This window comes from Lynx canadensis, chromosome B3, assembly GCF_007474595.2.
Source record: "Lynx canadensis isolate LIC74 chromosome B3, mLynCan4.pri.v2, whole genome shotgun sequence".
NCBI classification, from domain to species: Eukaryota; Metazoa; Chordata; class Mammalia; order Carnivora; family Felidae; genus Lynx; species Lynx canadensis.
Genome location: NC_044308.2, coordinates 145,713,331 through 145,733,126, shown reverse-complemented (window position 1 = coordinate 145,733,126; position 19,796 = coordinate 145,713,331). Strand labels below are relative to the sequence as shown.

Below are 19,796 nucleotides of genomic sequence, written 5' to 3'. Positions count from 1 at the left end.
CGGGGCCTGGGGCGCGCGGGCGGCCCGGGAGGAATCACACAGCAGGCGTGGGAAGGCCTGGGGTTGCTCCCCAGGTTTATTAGTGTTTTGCATCAGCACCTTAAAATAGTCCACGTGGTCACATACGTGACAGATTAGAATCTATTCCCCAAAAAGGTTATTTACATTAATCCTGTGTTTCATTTAAAAAGAAAAAGAAAAACAAAAACAAAAACCCTAGCAACACGTACATCCTAGAAACTAAACAATGCACGACGATGGATGGGGGTCTGCAGAAACGTAGAGGGGCACCCCTTGGCCTACAGGTTGGGACCCGGCGGTGGCAACCAAGGCCAGGCAGGTGACATGTGGGGACGCGGTCTCCCTCAACCCATGGGGGGCGGGTCTGGGGAAGGCGGTGAGGGACAAGCTCAGGTCAGGCGGCTGGCCCACAGAAGCAGGTGGCCCTGTCTCCTAAGGAGGAATCTGCCCCAGGGCAAAGGCCAGACCCCGGAGAGTGGCCAGGTCTTCCCGTCTGGGAGTGAGCACAGTGCCAACCGGGGACCCTCCCCGAGCTGCAGCCACGACGACACTGACTCAGGATGCTGGCCCGCAAGCCCTGAGGAGATGGCCCCCCGGGGCTGCTGATGTGGGAGGAGAGAGGAAGCAGTGGGCCAGGCTGGAGGGTGGTGGCTGGCCCCCACCTGGCCTTGCCCGGTGGTGACTGGCGGCTGCTCCTGCCCAGGACCCACATGCCTCGCACCCCACACCGCCCTCCGTGTGCTTGCAGCTGCACTGACTCGGTCACAGATGGCTTTGGCTTCTGTGTCATCTTCCTTTGAGGGACAAAGTGCTTTCACGTGGGTCCTCAGAACAGCTCCATGAGGTAGGCAGGGCGCGTGTGACCAATAGGAAAACCGAGGCACAGGTCTCTGAGAGAGTCACGGTGGCTGGGGCTGTCTGTGTGACCTCCTGGGCCCTGGGGACGGTGTGGTGGGTGAGCCCCATAGCACTTAGGCACAGGACAGACGGCAACCGGGCTCTGTAGGCCCAGGGGCATAGGGTGGGGGCGCTGCGTGCCCTCCCGTGTGCACGAGGACGCAGCCACGGAAGTGGATGGGGAGGCACATTTGGGGGGGATGGTCCCACGACAGGGTGGATGTGACTGCTCTCTCTGGTCCCTTCCTCCAAAGCAAGCTTTGGGGCTAGAAGCTATGTCAGGAGCCTCACCTGTACCTCCTTCCTGCAGAGTTTGACCTTTGGAAAGGAACCTTAAGGAACCCAAGGCCCTGAGGCCCAGTGGTGGGAGCAAGAGCAGCGAGGCTCACGGTCCCAGGGCCTGCTTCTGAGGATGGCTGCTGGCAGACATCTGGCACAGGCACAGGCTGCCTGAGGTGCTGGGCTCAGTGGCCAGCCTCCAACCCTGGTCCTTCTGAGCCAGGGGTCAGCCTGGTCCCCAGTGCGGTCAGAGGAGGAGTTCAGGCCATCCGGGGGAAGGTCCTCTGCCCGCAGGCAACCCTGAGGCGGGGCCACACACAAGGTCAGGCCCTGTCCCGTTCCCTAGCTAGCCCAGGGACCCCTTCCTGCCTTGGGGGAGGAAGGAAGCCGGTAGGTCACAGGTAAGGAGGGTGGGCCACCTCACTCCCCCAGGGTCATACCTGCCTGTGCCACGGGCACTGTTTTCCGAGCACGGCCTGCATGGCGCCGTGGGTGGGCTACCGCAGGGTCCCGGAGCCACAGCTGCCAAAGGAGGGGAGCTGGTGGGCTCTTCCTGTGGACACTGGGCTGGACTCTGGCTGCAGGTCAGGGTGTCCCTTTCCTGCTGCACGGGAAGGCAGGGGGCAAGGCTACCACCCAGGGTGGGACCCAGACCCAGACCCTCACTCTAGGGAGCTTGGCGCGGAGAAGCCAGGGCTCCCTGCCTCTTCGGGGTACTCCCAGCGGTACCTACGGCTCCAGTGGGCTTGGCGCCTGTGCTCAGGCTGTGCTACCTGAGCTCTTGCTGGCCACAGAAGTGGGCGTGGGCCCAGACACCCCTCAGCCGGTAGGTGGGCCCAGGGGGCTGGGCGGGAGGAGGCAGCTGAGTGGGCTGGGGCCAACTTCGGGGCCACTGTGCTTGCCGAGTTTGGGGCAGAGGCAACCAGCAGAAGCGTAGTGACAGCTCGAGAACAGCCAGAGGGAGAGTGGCGGGGGGGGGGGGGGGGCGAGGCGGGTCCTCTGGTGGGGGGGCTAGGACATGCGACAGCGACAGCACTGGCTGGCTCCGCCCCAGCCCCAGGGGGCCGCTGGGACGTCAGAAGAGCAATGTCCCTTTGGCAGCTACCTTGTAACGTGTATTTAAAAGCATTAAAAATATCTGCTACTAGAAAACCCCCACTGCCCGCGAGGCTGGAGTTTATTGGGAACCACAAGTGGGCGGTGCTGGGGCGTCTCCCGCCTGGTGGGCGGCTGGGCCCAGGCCTGGGCTGTCTGGCCTCCAGCCTCTGGCCACCCAGCTCCGTGTCTGGGCCCGTAGGCAGCCCGTGGATCTGCGCGCTGCCCGCCTGACCCCAGCTCCCTGAGGAAGCAGTCCTGGCTTTCAGGAAGGACAGGACGCGAAGGTGAGGACCCTTCTCGCTGGGGGGGGCTCGGGAGGTCCTGAGGCCAAAACACACCTTTCGTGATTCTCAGAGCTCAGCGCTGCCCGCCTGACCTCCCACCCCGCCGGCACATCTGGTTATCGAGCAGGGCAGTTACCAGGCCCCGGTGGGGAACCTCCCCGTGAGTTTCCAGGTTGAGAGCACATTCATACTTAAGACTGTTTCTCTTTGTGTTTTTAAGTGTCTCCGTAGTAAACTGAAATGTTAACAGAAAAGCAGCTGGGCCCTCCTGGCGCGCGCCGTCCGGGGCTCCGGGGTGGGGCTAGCAGGCGGACTTGGAGTGTCCGAAGATGCAGATAGGGAAGTGCTTGACGTGGGAGGACCACTGGGCCGCCAGCTGGAAGAACTTGACGTCATTCCACTCCACACCGTCGATGAGGACTGTGGGGACAGGGCCTCCTGACCCATCTGCCCAGCACGCCCCAGGACAGGGCTGGGGGGGGAGGGGGGGAGCCCCCCCCCCCCCGCCCCCGGCTCCCAGCCACCGGCGGTGGCCACCTTCTCCCTGACCGCGAGGACCTGCTCTTCCACAGCCCCTCCGCCCTGGCCGGGGTCTGCAAAACGGATTAAAACGCCGTGCTCTTAAAGCAGAAAAGCAACAGAGGAAGGCAGGGCAGTTCTGGACCACAGCGGTCGTCAGACTGGAGCTCCTGGAGAGAAAACCGTTCCGGGCTCCATATGCTGAATTAATTAGCTGCAGAGTATCTTCTATAAAAAGTCTGAGATACACAAATCAATCTCTTAAGAGAACAGAAAGGACTGAGAAATTACTTCTGAGAATAGAATTTAAAAAGCTCTTCTCCACACAGAGTGCTCTATCCAAACGTGTGATACGCGTTTCACGGCAAAACGAAAGCGTTTCCAGAGGTGAATTTTCAAGAGCACTTCAGCCTTCCCTGGTTCACTTTCATACTTTAGGCAGGACCGATGGGACCTTGGGTCAAGGACCTGACTCCCCACGGGTTCCCCTCTGAAGGAAGGACACGTGGACACGTGACCTCTCACGAGTCCTGAGAGCCGCCCACCGCCCCGCCCCCTCGCCAAGCACTCACCCCTCAGCATGTTCTGCTGGTGCTTGGCCGTGCAGATCAGGCGGCTGATACCCTCGATGCACTGGCTCTTGGACTCCACATCCTTGTCCTTGGCTTTCTTGGGCAGAAACATCACTAGGAGGGAAAGGGCTGCAGGGCTCAGCCACAGCCCTCGGAACCCAGCCTCCCTGAGCCACCCACGTTCCACAGTGGCCGTGGCCGCCAGCCCTCCCACCCGCCCAGGTAGCCTCTGGCTGTGGCTGTGGTCGCGGTGACCTCGGGACCTGCAGGGCTGCCCCTCCGACTACCCCGACGGTCAGCCTGCCACCCCCACCTCACCCTTCTTGTTCTTCTCCTTGGTGACCACGGTCATGGACATGGCAGGCGTGGCCACAGCCTCGCCGCTGCCGGGCAGCCTGCTGACCTGGAGAGACCGGAAGGTGCACTTGAGCGTGTTTTTGGTGGCCGGCAGGTCCTTCTTCTCCACCTCTCGCTTCCTGTCTGCGGGCGGGGCTGCTGTCCAGTAATCCACCTGCAGCCCCATCAGCTCGGCGCCGACGCCCTGGCTGCGAAAGCAGAGGGGGCCTCACTCCTCTGTCCTGGCTCGGTGGCCGGCACGGGCGAGGAGGGGCCAGCTGGCGTCCGTGCTGCTCAATGCGGGGGGGACGACCCGCAGCGGGCGCCCAGCAGAGCGGAGCCCCAGTCCTGGAGCCCACCGCGGTCCATCCCCTGGGCTCTTGGGACAGCCCAGTCTGGGCCTCGCGGGCGGGCGCAGCGGCCGTGCTGGGGTCACCCAGGGGCGCCTGGGTCGCCACCCGTCTGCCCTCTCGAGCCACCCCTTTGAGTCTAGAGGGCCGAGGTCAACTAGCCTCAGCTGAGGTGTGCCCCCGCCCCCCAGCCGTGGGATCTGGGAGCAGCCCTGTGACCCTGTGACCCACGTGGGTGTGAGGACATCCTCAGACCCCTCAAGTTTTGTTTGGGTGAGTTCTACTCAAGAGGGAGCCCAGGGCGGCCGGGAGAGCTGCTGAACACCCCACGCCCTGGTCCCTACAGGGACCCACATCCAGCCACATCTTCCCTGCCCCCCCCCCCCCCGTGCATGCGGAGCACCCCCCACTCACTTACTCGGTGTGGTTTCGGTCCCTGGCGCCATGAGGGCTGGGGGGGGACACACCAGGCCAGGGCCTGCGCTGCCCCTACCTCACGGGGCACCCGATCCCAAGCAAGCCCGTGTCTTCCCAGAGGCTGTTCTGAGCCCACCCTCTGGCCAGACCCTCGGGCTTCCTGGCATCCCGGAGGTGCGGCCAGCGGCCGGGAGCGATTGTCCGCATTCTCTGGCCATCGGGGGTGCTCTCAGATCGGGTGGGGCGGGGCACCTGTGTGGCACGGCCACGTTTACCTGGGGGAGGACAGGCCCCCGCTCACTGACGGGGAGGAAGGCGGGGTAGGTGAGGCCTCCTTGGCCGCGGGAGACGTGGACGGCGGGGTGGACGAGAGCACGCTGGAGCCCGAGGGGGCTGCGTCATCCGAGTCACCTTTGGGAAGAAGTTGGGCAGCCTTGAGTGCCCCTGTGTCTCTGCCCCCAGGGCAGCCCCAGGGGCCGGAGAAGGCCCGTGCGGGGAGGTGGGAGACCCCGAGCTGGAGAGGAGCCGCCGGGCCTCCCACGGTGGGGCGTCCCTCCCCTTCCTGGCCCCGAGGGCAGGGAGCGTGGGGTCACCTGATGTGGCTGAGGACGGTTCCACGATTCCAACCTTCACCACCTAAAAGGCAACGGGACGCTGGCTGGCAGCAGTACCAGATCGTCGGCCAGCCCGACTGTCAGTGCCAGGGCTCCAGACGCAGGCCCAGTGCCGTCCTCCCTCCGCCGCCCGGCCGCTGCGTCCTGCCCCACCCTCCCTGGGAGCTCCTGGGGTGCGGCAGTGACCCAGTGCTTCCTGTCCGCGGCACAGGACCCTCCCACGGCACGGGTGTGCTGGGGAGACTCCACAGAGCCGCGGTACCCCTCTGTGGCCATCCCGCCACCCGGGGGTGGGGGGCACAGGCTCCACACTCCGGCCCTCAGCAAACCGTGAGCATGTGTGGCCAGCCTGGCCCAGAGGTTGGTGAGACCCGGGCACTGGTATGCGGAACCCCTGCCCAGCGAGGGGCAGAGGTGGCTCTGGGGCCTGCCCCGGATGCCATTCCAGACGGCCGTGCGGGCCAACCAGCGCGGGAGTCAGGAGTCACGTTAAGCGGGGACTCGTGCCTCGGTTACACAACGGTGTTTTAAGTGTCCACGGGGGGGCCTGCCCGTCACTACAGAAGGTTCCCCGAGACCGGCTGGACTCCTTCCCTCCCAGGAGGGTCGGCAGTGGCCCTGACGCCTGGCCAGGGTAAAACCACGGCCTGCTGGCCTGTCTGCCCCTGGCTCTCGCAGCAGGTGCCTGGGCCAGGGGCCACATGGGGAGGTAAGAGGCCGTGAAGCGTGGCATGGCCCGGCCGGCGCATAGGAAGTGAACTTCCCGATTCACACACGCCGCAATCCCCACTGAGCAGCCTGGCGTGGAGGCAGCCCCGTCCCACAGCTCCTGAGGGACAGAAGCATCCTTCTGCCCCTCCCGGGGCACCCACCCACAGCCGAGTCTGACACAGGCCTCGTGCCCAGTCAGTGCCGAGAATTGGCCCCTCCTCGCCTCTAGGTGAGCTGTCTGCGTGCACAGATCAGAGAGCTCACGGCCCAGCCCTGCTCCACACAGGAAGAAAACAAGAAGCTTTAAGAGGCAGATTTTAAGGAATCCTCTGCTCAAATTGGTGAAGAAGGTTCTGGAACTTAAAGGTAGTGCAAGCATCCCAGCAGAGAAGTACTCACCCCTACAAAGGGGATGAACTTTTGTGAAGATTCCTCGTCAGGGCTAAGAACACAAGAAACACACAGTTACTCCTCTCTCGGTGTGGCCGGCAGTGCCCGCACCACACCCACACCTGTCCCTGCAGCGGCCCGACCTCCGACCCCTGGGTCATCTCTCTGCACCTAAGGTCAAGAGGCCAGCAGGGAGCTCCACGGGAGCCCAGCTTCCTGGGGGAATCTGTTGTCCATCCCAGGTGCCTGGTGCCCTGAGAGCCTGCATTCCGGCTGGGCCCCCAGACAGAGGTTTCCCACGTGTGTCCCGGGACACCACCCCCCGCCCCGCCCTGGACACTGGTCTTCCTCCAACACTGGGGGTGACCACAGCCGGGGTGTCTAGGTTTTCCCCAGATAGTCCGGGTGAAGTCCAGGGCAACTAGAGAGAGGAGACTGGGGCAGCGGCGGGTCCCAGGCCTCTGGCCTGCACACACCGTGCTCTGACAGAGCGACACCCCAAGAGCAGCCAGGAGGGGAGACTGCGGCTTCAGGGCCATGCTGTGGTCGGAGGCTAGCCAGCCTCCTCGTGGCAGAGGAGGTGCCACACGGCTTCCCTGAGATCGCTGGTCACAGCCCATCCTCGGTGAAGGCAGCCATGTCCCAGGGCCCTCGGGGGGAGGAGGGCAGAAGCCAAGGGGATGCGGACCCCCTTCTGTCTTCCGTGGCCCAGGCGGGCACCCGTCCCGCCGCCCATTTCTGTACCGGGCATTTGGATGATGGGCCTCCACCTCGGGGCCTGGGCTGCAGCCTGAGTCGCTCTCCCCGGGGAGGGCTTGGCCACCAGGTGCACTTGGCCTCTAAGAGCGTCTCCTGGCCTGGGGAAGACCCACAGGGCAGGCCCAGGCCCGGGCCTCCTGTCCCTCCTGCGGCCTCCTTGCCTCTCCGGGCCATCCTCCCAGCTCTGCTTCAGTCTCACGTCCCCAAACCTCAGAGCTCACCCTCAGAAGGCTGTGCCCAAGGCGCTGGCCGGAAGGGGTCCCCGGGCACAGGGCCATTCAGGAGAAGTCCCTGCAGATGGCAGGCTCTCCAGCCCGCCCTTGTGGGGACAGAAGTCCGTGCCTGGCCAGCACTCTCCACTAGACACGCACAGGGGCCAGCACGGAACGCACGCACGGCGCCCAAGGCGGTCCCGGCAGGAGCCGCTGCCCCCTCCCTGCAGCCTGGCACCCGCGTGAGGGGACAGCAGCCGGCAGGCCCCTGGGCACCACCTGGACACGGGGGCCTCCGCCCCAGCATCGCCCATCACGCCTCCGAAGAAGGCCCGGCAGACGTCTCTGGACAAAAGAACCTACGGATTCGGGCCGTCCCACTGAAATGACCAAATCCCCAGCCTTTCTGACCTAAGGGGAATAGAGTTTATCCATTTCAGAGAACAGCAATTCGAACCCCGTGCCCGGCCGGCTTTCGCATGCGAGGTGGCGCAAGACGGGGTCCTCAGGGGGTCCCCAGCCCGGTGTGGGGGAGGCTCCGCCCACAGGGCCCCAGGACCCTCCCCACGAGCAGCACGCAGGGAAGGCAGACAGAGGCCTGCAGGGGCAGACAGGAAGCACGGCCACACAGGGATGTTGCCGGACTCTGAGAAGCCAGGCTGAGCCGCTGGGCCATGCAGACAACACTCAGCACTCGACACGCGCCCAGCGCGACAGGGGTGACACCGGCTTGCCTGAACTCGGGACACAGACGAACACGCGTGTGCCTCCGTGGTGAGGGCCCCTGGGTCTGGCTCATGAGACCACAAAACGTGCCTCAACAGGACACTGGGGGCACAGAGCTGAGGGGTGCCGAGGACACGGGGCGCTGGGCGTTCCCTAGCCCGGTGCCCTGAGGGAGCCTCCCGGGCCACACACAGCCTTTGGGGTCTGACCACAGGCCACGGGCCGGGTGCTGTGTAGACCGTCCGTGTAGGTGTTCTCACGAGGGGCAAGTGGAGACAGGCCCCGAGGGCCATGCCCACCGCGCACCTGCTCCTGGTCTCCTGACCCATCTGTTCTCTGTCACCGTCTGCTGACCCCCTGGTCCTGGGCTCTGAGGGCGGCCAACACACTGGGCCTTCACGGGGCTCCACCCAGGGTGTCTGGAGCCCCCACCCCAGGTGCCGGTGTCACCACTGTGACGCACTGGTGGGGGCAGGAGGCACGGGACGAGGGCCAGGGTTCCCTAAAGCCCTGGCTTGAGGCTCAGAGGAGCCAGCGTGGGAGAGACGAGACGCTGTGGCCAGGCAGCGAAGCAGGCTGTGGACTTCTGCGGCGGTCGGCGGGCACACCGCGGCTGGCTGGCCTTTCTTTAGTCACAAAGGCTTGTTTAGCAGGACAACGTGGGGGCTCAGACCCCTCCTCCTGGCCTGTCTCGGGGTTCAGCAGGAGCACTGCCTGGAGCCCGGTGACCCTGCCCTGGCTGGGCTTTCCCAGGAGAGAAAGAACCCAAGACCCGGGGTGGGAACGGGGTCCCAGGGGAGGGGCCTGGCAGGCAGGCCGCCAGGACAGGAAAGGGGGCCCCAAGTGAAACGGCAGCTCTAGGCAGGTCCCGGTGTTTGGTTCCCAACGTGCAGGTTTTCAGAGGGTGGAGCCACCTGGGGGTGGGGGGGAAGCCCTTCGCTGCACATAGGGGGTCTCAGTGGTCTGGCCACCTGTCCAGTTCAGCCCCAAGAGTCGGCTGGGAAACCCTCTGTGCTGCTGTCCGCAGCCCCGCGGCGCAGGCCAGGGCGAGGCTCCGAGTGCGTGCCACCCCAGGGCAGGCCCCCCACCCTTCTGCCTGGTCCTTGCGGGGGATGGGGGGAGCCCGCGAGCCAGGTTCACAAATGCATTGAGCCGATAAGGAGGCCCGCACGCGGCCGATGTGGCATCAGTGGACAGTGTCTCGTGGTGGTACCCCGTGCACCTGCTTCTAATTTGAGAGGTGGGGCCAGCGTGGCTTCAGAAACACGGACACTCACTGAGAAGCTAAACGTGGCCACGTCTTCGGCTCAGACTCTGGACTGAAACGGACAGAGGAAAGCCTGTCCAGCCCGATGTCTTGGTTCCTTCAACCGGGTGGGGGCCCGAGAGCAAAGTCCTGACCGGGGTGGGGGCGGCCACCTGCCTGCTGCCCAGCTGGGGGGCCCTGCCTGGCAAGGCGCCACCCCTCCCCGGCCCACAGAGAGGTGGCTGGAGGGTAAGTGACGCACCCCACCTGCTCACGCTGCTAAACAGCCCTAAAGACCAGCCTGGGGACAGGGGACAGGGGTGCAGACCCAGGGACAGCGGTACCTGAGGGTAAAGTCAAAATGAAAGTTCTTTTTCCTTTTCAGAAAGCCACCAAGAGAGAAAACACAGACACGTTACTGTGCTGAGGGACAGGACGTGCCTGCAGGTGCAGCTTGGGGACGGCACGGCCCTCGCTCAGGAAGAACCGGAGCTGCGGGCTGACCCCTCGGGAGGGCCGTCCCACGCCCCTCGGACACCGGCAGAGACGCTGCGGTGTGCGGGGCCCACCCTGCAGCCCACCTCCCCACCTCCCGGGCCCTGGCCCTCGCCCACTTGGGCCTGGCAGCCAGACCTCTGCCCGCCCTCAGCCCCAGTGCCCGCTGCTGCCCGGCGTCCTGCCCCGGGGCAGGGCGAGAACTGTCTGCCGGCCGGGAAGCCGGGCAGTCGAAGGAGCCTGTGCCTGTGTTCCAGCAAGCAGGTCGCTGCTAGGGCTGGGCGGTGTGACCGCTGCCTCTGACCCTTCGCGGTGAGAAATCCCAACATACGAAATGGAAAACACCAGACTGCCTTCTTCTGACTGATACGGAGGAGGGCCTGGGGCTGCCAGGCCCACCCGAGGCTTCCCCCAAGCCCAGGCGGGTTTGTCCCTGAAGGCCACCCCGAGGAGCCCCCGGCGTGCTGCCCAGGGGACCGAGAACCGCAGCCACGGTGGCCCGTGTCTGCGGCGTGGAGCCGGGTGTACCGGTACCCACCCTCCCCCTCCAGCCCTGGCCACGGCCCGTCCAGCCCGGGGCCCAACAAGGTACCTCTTCTGCTTGTAGGTCAGCATGGCCTCCGCGATGGGCAACTGGTGGGCGCAGTTGGCACCCGCGATGTACTGCGTGATCCTCGACACGATGTCCGGGGTGTCCTGCGCTGCAGGAGGAAGCCGGGCAGGGTCCATGGGGTGCCACGCCTCTCCCCCCACTCCACCTGTCTGCCCAGGGCCCGGCCCAGGAGCAGTGGCCATGCTGAGGGCGCCAGAGGGGGCCCTCTGCCCTCCCCGCTCAAGGGTTCCCGGGCAAGGGCAGCAAGGCCGCTCCGAGTCCCCAGGAGCCCCCGCCCCGGGCCCCAGCGGCCAGCCCCGAGGCCCGCGGTGGACAGAGGAGGGCACCCAGCTGCTTCTCACGGAGGCGCGGCGGGGGCGGGGAAGCCTCGCGGCCTCACCCGCCAGCTCACCCCGGGCCTCACCGGCGCTCTGGGCCTCCAGCTTGTTGAACAGGTCTTTCCAGGCCAGGTCCTGGAAGAAGTTGTTGTAGCGGTAGTCCACGGAGCCCAGGTACCTGGCCACGGGGTGGGAGCCTGCGAGCCACGGGGCGGGGGGGGGAGGTCAGGCCACGGGGTCCGCGGCGTCCACCCGGACAGACGTGCTGTGCGGCCCCGCCAGAGCCCTCCCCAGGGGCCGCGGGGCGTCCTGCAGACCACAAGCGGGGCTCGGGCGCCAATGAGTCTCCCCCCAGGATCCAGCACTTTCCGACGCGCTGACGTTTACGGATTTGGTCGTAAAACGAATCGCGTAAGCAAAAACGAAGAGCGCGGTCACCCAGGGTTTGATGACGTAAAAGGGCTCGTGACCACCCCCACCCTATGTGTGACGACAGCATCGCGTGAGGTGCGTGCGGGGCCGGCACGAGAGGGGCGCGTGTGGCGCATCGCCCCCCACCGCGTCCGCGAGCCCCCCACCCAGCGGGACGATGAGGACCCACCGCGTCCGCGAGCCCCCCACCCAGCGGGACGATGAGGACCCACCGCGTCCGCGAGCCCCCCACCCAGCGGGACGATGAGGACCCACCCCGTCCGCGAGCCCCCCACCCAGCGGGACGATGAGGACCCACCCCGTCCGCGAGCCCCCCACCCAGCGGGACGATGAGGACCCACCCCGTCCGCGAGCCCCCCACCCAGCGGGACGATGAGGACCCACCCCGTCCGCGAGCCCCCCACCCAGCGGGACGATGAGGACCCACCCCGTCCGCGAGCCCCCCACCCAGCGGGACGATGAGGACCCACCCCGTTCCGCGAGCCCCCCACCCAGCGGGACGATGAGGACCCACCCCGTCCGCGAGCCCCCCACCCAGCGGGACGATGAGGACCCACCCCGTCCGCGAGCCCCCACCCAGCGGGACGATGAGGACCCACCCCGTCCGCGAGCCCCCCACCCAGCGGGACGATGAGGACCCACCCCGTCCGCGAGCCCCCCACCCAGCGGGACGATGAGGACCCACCCCGTCCGCGAGCCCCCCACCCAGCGGGACGATGAGGACCCACCCCGTCCGCGAGCCCCCCACCCAGCGGGACGATGAGGACCCACCCCGTCCGCGAGCCCCCCACCCAGCGGGACGATGAGGACCCACCCCGTCCGCGAGCCCCCCACCCAGCGGGACGATGAGGACCCACCCCGTCCGCGAGCCCCCCACCCAGCGGGACATGAGGACCCACCCCGTCCGCGAGCCCCCCACCCAGCGGGACGATGAGGACCCACCCCGTCCGCGAGCCCCCCACCCAGCGGGACGATGAGGACCCACCCCGTCCGCGAGCCCCCCACCCAGCGGGACGATGAGGACCCACCCCGTCCGCGAGCCCCCCACCCAGCGGGACGATGAGGACCCACCCCGTCCGCGAGCCCCCCACCCAGCGGGACGATGAGGACCCACCCCGTCCGCAGAGCCCCCCACCCAGCGGGACGATGAGGACCCACCCCGTCCGCGAGCCCCCCCCCCAGCGGGACGATGAGGACCCACCCCGTCCGCGAGGCCCCCCACCCAGCGGGACGATGAGGACCCACCCCGTCCGCGAGCCCCCCACCCAGCGGGACGATGAGGACCCCCCCGAGCCCCCCACCCAGCGGGACGATGAGGACCCACCCCGTCCCGCGAGCCCCCCCCCAGCGGGACGATGAGACCCACCCCGTCCGCGAGCCCCCCACCCAGCGGGACGATGAGGACCCACCCCGTCCGCGAGCCCCCCACCCAGCGGGACGATGAGGACCCACCCCGTCCGCGAGCCCCCCACCCAGCGGGACGATGAGGACCCACCCCGTCCGCGAGCCCCTCACCCAGCGGGATGATGAGGAAGCGCATGTAGCCCAGCCAGTCGGGCGTCTTGTGGGACAGCTGCTCCACGAAGAGCCGCAGGACGGCGCTGAGGTAATGCTGCGCGCCCGCCACGGCGATCTTCACGGGGGTCGGGGGCTGGGAGTTGCAGTTGCAGCTGAGGCCCCGAGGGCAGGACACAGAGGGGACAGAGGCCTCAGGGCGCCGTCCCTGCTGCCAGGACCACCCCACTGCGCCCGAGGGGTGTCCCCAGGGCCCCCGGCACACACCGCTCAGGACGAAGGGAGCACCGTGCCCCCTGCGCCCCGGGGGGGGCCGACACCCAGGACCCCCAGACAGCAGGAACTCCCACCAGCGCCCAGATCCGGACAGAGGACGGGCCGTGGGGAGCCGGTGGGCGGGCACATCTGGAGCCCGCCCGCAGCCCCCAGGGCGGAGCCACAGGCAAGGCTGGGGCGCAGGGACCCCGACAGACACCCGGCTGCCACACGTGTGGCAGCTGGACTCACTATCTCTGTATCCGCGAGACGATGGTGCTGAAGGCCGCCTGCACGTCAGCCGCGGAGCACGTGCACACCACGGGGAGCGCGTGTCTCTGCAGGACTTCCGACAGGAACTGGGAGCGAGGGACGGGCGGAGCCTCAAAGCTCCACCCGGCCTCGCTGTCAGCTCCCCGCCTCGCAAGGACGGGGGGGGGGGGGGGGGGGGGGGGGGGGGGGCGGGCACGTGCTCTCCGCCCCCGCAGGGAGGATACCCCCCTCCCCCCGCAGAAAGGACAGCCCCCTCCCCACCTGCCCCTGCCAGTCGGAGGTGTTGACGAGAATGATGTTTTCAGGTAGCTGGTCGTCAGAAATGAGGATGTGGTTTAGCTGGTCGTACACGGTCTTCCTGGGGATCTGCAGACACAGGCCCGTCCACACCAGGTGGGAAGGGCGCCGCGTCCCGTCGCCCGCCCAGCTGACCCCTGCCCCAGCGGCCACCCGGGAGGGGGGAAGGACAGCCCGGTCCCGTTCCTGCTCAGGAACCTGGCTCTGCTTCGGACAGAGGTCACTGGGCTGTAGACACCGCGGGTCGGTCAGATCCCGCCCTCGAGCTGCCCGGCCCGGGTGCGTCGGAGGTGTCCGCGGCCTCCTCTCCTGGAGACGCACCTGCAGCTGGCTCCTCGTGTCCGGGCAGCGCTCGTTGTCCAGGCTGTTGGCCCGCTCGTTCTGTGGCCGGGCCGGCTGCCGCTCCTTCAGGGATGTGCTGCGGCCCCGGCGGCCAGCCTGCTTCCCCTCGGACCTGTGGGGGACCAGGACAGGCTGGGGCAGGCCCACGTGCTCACTGCCCAGGGAAGGGGGCTCTCAGCGGTGGGGCTGTGGTGGATTCACGTGGGGCGGGTGGCGGGCAAGGGGCTCATCTGTGGGGTGAGTGTGGGGGCCACGAGCACACACGCACGTGCTTTAAACCCGGCATGAGGCCCGATTAAACGTGTGCAAGCAGAGAAGGGGTGGGGGCACCACAGCAGCCCCGCTGTCCCTCCGGGGCCTGGCCGCCCTGCAGAGGGACGTCCTGGGGTGGGAACGGGGATTCTGGCCGTGGTGCAGGCACAAGGCCGACCGCGGCTGGGAGTTCGGCTAGGTGCCCAAGGTGAGGAAGGGCACATCACAGGGAGGGGCACAGAGACGACCCCCAGACTGACCAAGATGGTGGGGTGGGGCAGGTGAGACAGCCTCTGAGAGTGTCTCCCCATGCAAAGCTGCAACTCAGACCCCCACTTCGATGGCTCTGAGAGGCAGGTCCAGGCCCCCCCCGGGGGCTCCAGTGTCGGACCTGGAGCCACTGTCTGGGGGCTCCTGACCTTGACGGCACTGGGCACCCCCTCCCACACCGGCATCTGGTGTCACACAGGTCCACAAGGTACAGGTGGCGGAAAACGTGAGACGGCCACAGGAACCACACCTCAGCCCCAGCAGGCCTGCTGGCTGCAGACAGGGTGCAAGGGGTCCACTGTGGACCCCCAGGTGGGCCGAGATCTCTGTGCTTCTAAGTGACTCTCATCCGGTCAGACGGGGCCCTGCCCACCACACCGGCCCACGTGGGCAATGCCCGGCCAACAGCCTCCCAGGGCATGCTGTCACCTGGTGGAGGGGATGACGAGGGACTCCGTCTTGGTGATCCGCCCACTGGGCGGCAGCTTCTCGGTGAACAAGTCCAGGGCGGAGGTCTCCACCTCCGGGCTGTCCTCCGGCTGTGCAGGCTGCTCCCCAGGGGCGGGGGTGCTCTGATGTGCAGAGAAGGAGGCTCGTTGGGAATGCGCACCCTGTGGGGGCCTCCCGAGGGCCGGCCTCACACCGGCAAGTCCCTGGTTTGGGTGGGGGTGTCTGGGCCTTTTTTGGGTTCGCAACTTTCTGCACATGGTATGGACAGGCTGGCCTGGGGAGCCGAGCTGACCCCCACATCCAACCACAGGGCTCCTGGTCTCAGCTGCTGGGGAGACCAGCACCAAACCTCCTCCAAATCTCCCTAAAACCTGCCCTCTGGTCCCAGACATCTTCCTTGAGAACCTCCATGAGAGAACAGGGGCCAGAACCCAGCATTCACAGTGTCTATGCTGACAGCAAAGCAGGGGGACACCCACTGTCCCCAGTGATCCGGGGGGTCCTGACCGTGCCCTGAGGGTAGGGGTGAATCCAGGGGGCCCTGATTGTCACCCAGGATCGAAGCAAATCAGGGAACCCTGACTGATCCTCTGCCTGGGGATAAATCCAGGAGAGTCCTGAAAGTCCCCTGAGATGGGGGTGAATCCAGGGGGCCCTGACCATCCCCCGGGGCGGGGGTGATTCCAGGGGGCCCTGACCATCCCCTGGGGTGGGGGTGAATCCAGGGGAACCCTAACCCATCCCCCAGGGAGGGGGTAAAATCCAGGGGAACCCTGGCCATCCCCCAGGGTGGGGGTGAGTCCAGGGGGCGCTGACCACACCCTGGGGTGTAAGGTAAGGACCTGAGTGTCGAGCCCTACCCCGCGGGCTCAGACCCCTAAAGACAGTGTGTTAGTGGGCTCTGTGCTTGCACAAACGAACGTGCTCTGGGCCTGCTCACGTGGGGCACCGTGTCAGAGACGCTGTCGCTCGGCTGCTTGCCTCCCAGGGCCCGGGTCTTCTCGGGCACATCAGCCTGTGTGGACCAGATGGGAATCAGGGCATATTTAATGGTGGGCACGGAGGCTGGCTCACCTCCAGGCAGGGGGATCTGGGATTGGGGGGCAGCCTGGGAAGACTGGCCAGGGCTTCCTTAGACTGAAGGCTCAGGTCACCCCGTGACAGTGACCTGGCATCAGGCAGGGAGATTCCAGCCACACGCAGACCCAGGAGCACGGTCAGCTCTGGGCTGGTCTGACACTGGTGTGTAAGCAACACCCTGAGGGATCAGAGACGGGAAACCCTGGAAGGCCCACCCGCGGTCTGTGCTCCCATCAAGGGTGGACACTGCCACGTCCAGCCCGCTCACCGGACTCGGGGGCTCCTTGTGGCTCCGGACGCTGTGGACGCTCCCGATTTCCGTCTGCGAGCTGGAGTGTGACAGCCCTTCGAAGTAGGGCCTGGGCGTGGGGACGGAGACAGGTCACCCTCCAGGACCCTCCCCAGGCTGAAGGCTCAGCCATTCTGCCCTGGGGTCTGGCGGCCACACAGGGCTGGGATGGGGCAAGGGAACCACAGCCCAGGAGAGGTTGCCCTGCGGCCCACATCAGCTCCTCCACTGGCTCTGACACCCACGGCCCAGGACCTCACCCCCGAGCCCCGCCCCCTCCTGGCCTGACACCCACGGCCCAGGCACTCACCCCCGAGCCCCGCCCACTCCTGGCCTGACACCCACGGCCCAGGACCTCACCCCCGACCCCCGCCCCCTCCTGGCCTGACACCCACGGCCCAGGCGCTCACCCCCGAGTCCCGCCCCCTCCTGGCCTGACACCCACGGCCCAGGACCTCACCCCCGAGCCCCGCCCCCTCCTGGCCTGACACCCACGGCCCAGGCGCTCACCCCCGAGCCCCGCCCCCCTCCTGGCCTGACACCCACGGCCCAGGCGCTCACCCCCGAGCCCCGCCCCCCTCCTGGCCTGACACCCACGGCCCAGGCGCTCACCCCCGAGCCCCGCCCCCTCCTGGCCTGACACCCACGGCCCAGGCGCTCACCCCCGAGCCCCGCCCCCCTCCTGGCCTGACACCCACGGCCCAGGCGCTCACCCCCGAGCCCCGCCCCCCTCCTGGCCTGACACCCACGGCCCAGGCGCTCACCCCCGAGCCCCGCCCCCTCCTGGCCTGACACCCACGGCCCAGGACCTCACCCCCGAGCCCCGCCCCCTCCTGGCCTGACACCCACGGCCCAGGACCTCACCCCCGACCCCCGCCCCCTCCTGGCCTGACACCCACGGCCCAGGCGCTCACCCCGAGCCCCGCCCCCTCCTGGCCTGACACCCACGGCCCAGGCGCTCCCCCCGCGCCCCCCCCCCCTCCTGGCCTGACACCCACGGCCCAGGACCTCACCCCCGAGCCCCGCCCCCCTCCTGGCCTGACACCCACGGCCCAGGACCTCCCCCCCGAGCCCCGCCCCCTCCTGGCCTGACACCCACGGCCCAGGACCTCACCCCCGAGCCCCGCCCCCTCCTGGCCTGACACCCACGGCCCAGGACCTCACCCCCGACCCCCGCCCCCTCCTGGCCTGACACCCACGGCCCAGGCGCTCACCCCCGAGCCCCGCCCCCCTCCTGGCCTGACACCCACGGCCCAGGACCTCATCCCCGAGCCCCGGCCCCCTCCTGGCCTGACACCCACGGCCCAGGACCTCATCCCTGGTCCTGCCCTGCCCCCTCCTGGCCTGCACCCGGGCTGCACCCAGCAGTTCTGTTGGAGGGCCAGCAGGCCAGCCAGGGGACCTCAGGCTCCTCCGCCAGCTGGCAGGAACACAGGCTCAACAGTGCAAGGACGGTGGGGTCAGCAGGATCTAGCAACCCCAGGCAGACCAGGCCAAGTACCTTGTCCCCAGCAGACAGCTGGGGAGAGGGTGGGGGGACTCATAGATTCGAAGAGACTTAGAAGCCTTTCAAGCTGATACGGCGAACAGGGGGCACATGGTCTGGTGCCAAAGCCACCAGGGAGAGAGAAATGTGGGAGTGAGGGCAGAAACAGCGCCCGAGACGTCCCCGCAGACTCCCAGAACTGTGAGCACCAGCTGCCAGTGACCTGGAGGTGGCCTGGGTCATCCAGCGGCCGACAGGAGCAGGGCCTGTCCCAGCGGACGGGGGCAAAGCCCAAGGGGCCTCGGGAGGTGGGTGGGAAGCAGGCAAGAAGCTGGGCCCCTGGAGCCACAGTGAAGGCCAGAGGCGGACACCTGAACCAGAGCCCGCAGGTGCCACAGGCGCCCCCACAGTAGGACAACCAGAGGCTCAGCAGCTGCACAGAAAGCCCACCCTCCCCCCACGTGCGCGTCTCCATCCAACCACACGTCCACCACCATGTGAAAAACAAAACCAGGCGGCCACGGGGGCTCTGGACTGCCACGTGGCCCCCTCTTGGCAGCCTGCCCGGACCCCACAGGGATGCCCCCAAGATGGGCCACGCGCACTCCTGCCCTCCCCTGCCCCGGCCAGGCAGATGCCCTGCTCCTTGGGGACATGCCCGCTCCCCTCCCCTGCGCACAGGGAGGCCCTGCGGTCCCAGCAGCCCGTCTCCCCACTGCACAGAAGGGCCTCTCCTGTGATGCTCGCCTCAGCCCGGCTGGGACCTCAGGAAGACCCCCGAGCACCCTCCACACGCAGAGCCCCTGCCCCTCCATCCCTGACCCTGCAAGGCCTCCAAACCGGTCTCCTGTCTTCATGCTCCCAAGCGCATCCCAGAGAGATCCCTCCAGAACACGGCCTCCCCGTCCCACCCCGCCACAGCCTGCGTCCCCTGCCACATGTAGGAGGCCACGGAGTGCTCACCTGGGGTTCCACAGAGATCCCTCCAGAACACAGCCTCCCCATCCCCGCCCCCGCCACAGCCTGTGCCTCCTGCCACACCTGGGGGCCACGGGGTGCTCACCTGAGCTTTGGTTTGGGGGTGCTGAGGACACTGTCATCGTCCTCCAGGTCAGGGCCGCTGTCACTGGGGTTCTCCATGTCCAGCGTGTCATACAGAAGGTCCAGGTCCTCCTCCGCCTCGGGGACACGCTCTGCAGGGTCCTGCTCTGAGTCCAGGACCTACGATGACGTCAGACGCGTGAGCGCACGCACGAGGGGTGGGTGGGGGTCCCCTCGGCAGGACAGGTGGGAAAAGGACGCAGAGCCGCCGAACACCCTTTGTCCAGCAGGTGCCGGAAGCCCAGCTGTGCCAGACGCTGGGGTGACCCCGGACGCCTCCAGTCACGGGGTGCCGGCACGGTTGGGCCACTCCTCCCCGTGACTCAGGCTTCCTCACAGAAGCGCGCAGCTGGCACAGGCCAGCACCACAGCCACACGGGAGATGTTCCCTCCCCAGGGCCTCCCTGGCCTCTCACTGTCCCCTCTCCTCCTCCTCAGGCACCCACTGAACCGACTTCTGTCCCGCGCGCTCGTCCTCTTCCGGAACGTCCAGGAGGTGGAGCCACACGGAGAGCGGCCCTCTGCGGCCCTCCCACTCGGCGCGGCGCGGTAAGACCCGTCTGCGCGCTGTGTCTGCCCGCAGCGAGGCCCTGCCACCGCCCGCCCCGTCCGCGGTCTAGCCACCGCCAGGGGGTGGACGTTCTGGGGTTTGCCGCTGTAGACGAAGCCTCTGTGACCGTTGAGTCTGCGTGGACGCGCCCGGGTCTCTCGTAGGTAAACGCCAAGAATGCCATCACTGGTGGAATCGCCTGGAGGAGGGCCTGCTGCACACCCCCGCCAGCGTCTCCCTGCTCCGCTCGAAGCCGCAGCTGCCGGCGGGCGTCGCGTGGGGCTCGGTGAGGTTCTCGCTTGCGCCTCCGGGACGCCTCGTGATGCCGGGCACCTTCTCGTGGGTTTG

General features: G+C 67.5%; 1 protein-coding gene across 1 annotated transcript in view; it reads right to left on the bottom strand.

Annotated features, from left to right (window-relative positions):
• Positions 1–46: 46 nt before the first annotated feature.
• PACS2 (phosphofurin acidic cluster sorting protein 2) overlaps positions 47–19,796 on the bottom strand; it is a 57,998-nt gene continuing 38,248 nt past the window's right edge. The window contains 17 exon segments of the mRNA XM_030320160.1: positions 47–2,999; positions 3,671–3,784; positions 3,989–4,215; positions 5,049–5,184; positions 5,367–5,409; positions 6,498–6,540; positions 9,776–9,808; positions 10,519–10,627; positions 10,943–11,053; positions 12,804–12,958; positions 13,311–13,417; positions 13,593–13,697; positions 13,950–14,082; positions 14,922–15,064; positions 15,883–15,957; positions 16,291–16,381; positions 18,861–19,018. Coding sequence (XP_030176020.1) covers positions 2,881–2,999; positions 3,671–3,784; positions 3,989–4,215; positions 5,049–5,184; positions 5,367–5,409; positions 6,498–6,540; positions 9,776–9,808; positions 10,519–10,627; positions 10,943–11,053; positions 12,804–12,958; positions 13,311–13,417; positions 13,593–13,697; positions 13,950–14,082; positions 14,922–15,064; positions 15,883–15,957; positions 16,291–16,381; positions 18,861–19,018 — 1,902 coding nt within the window. The 3' untranslated portion in view covers positions 47–2,880.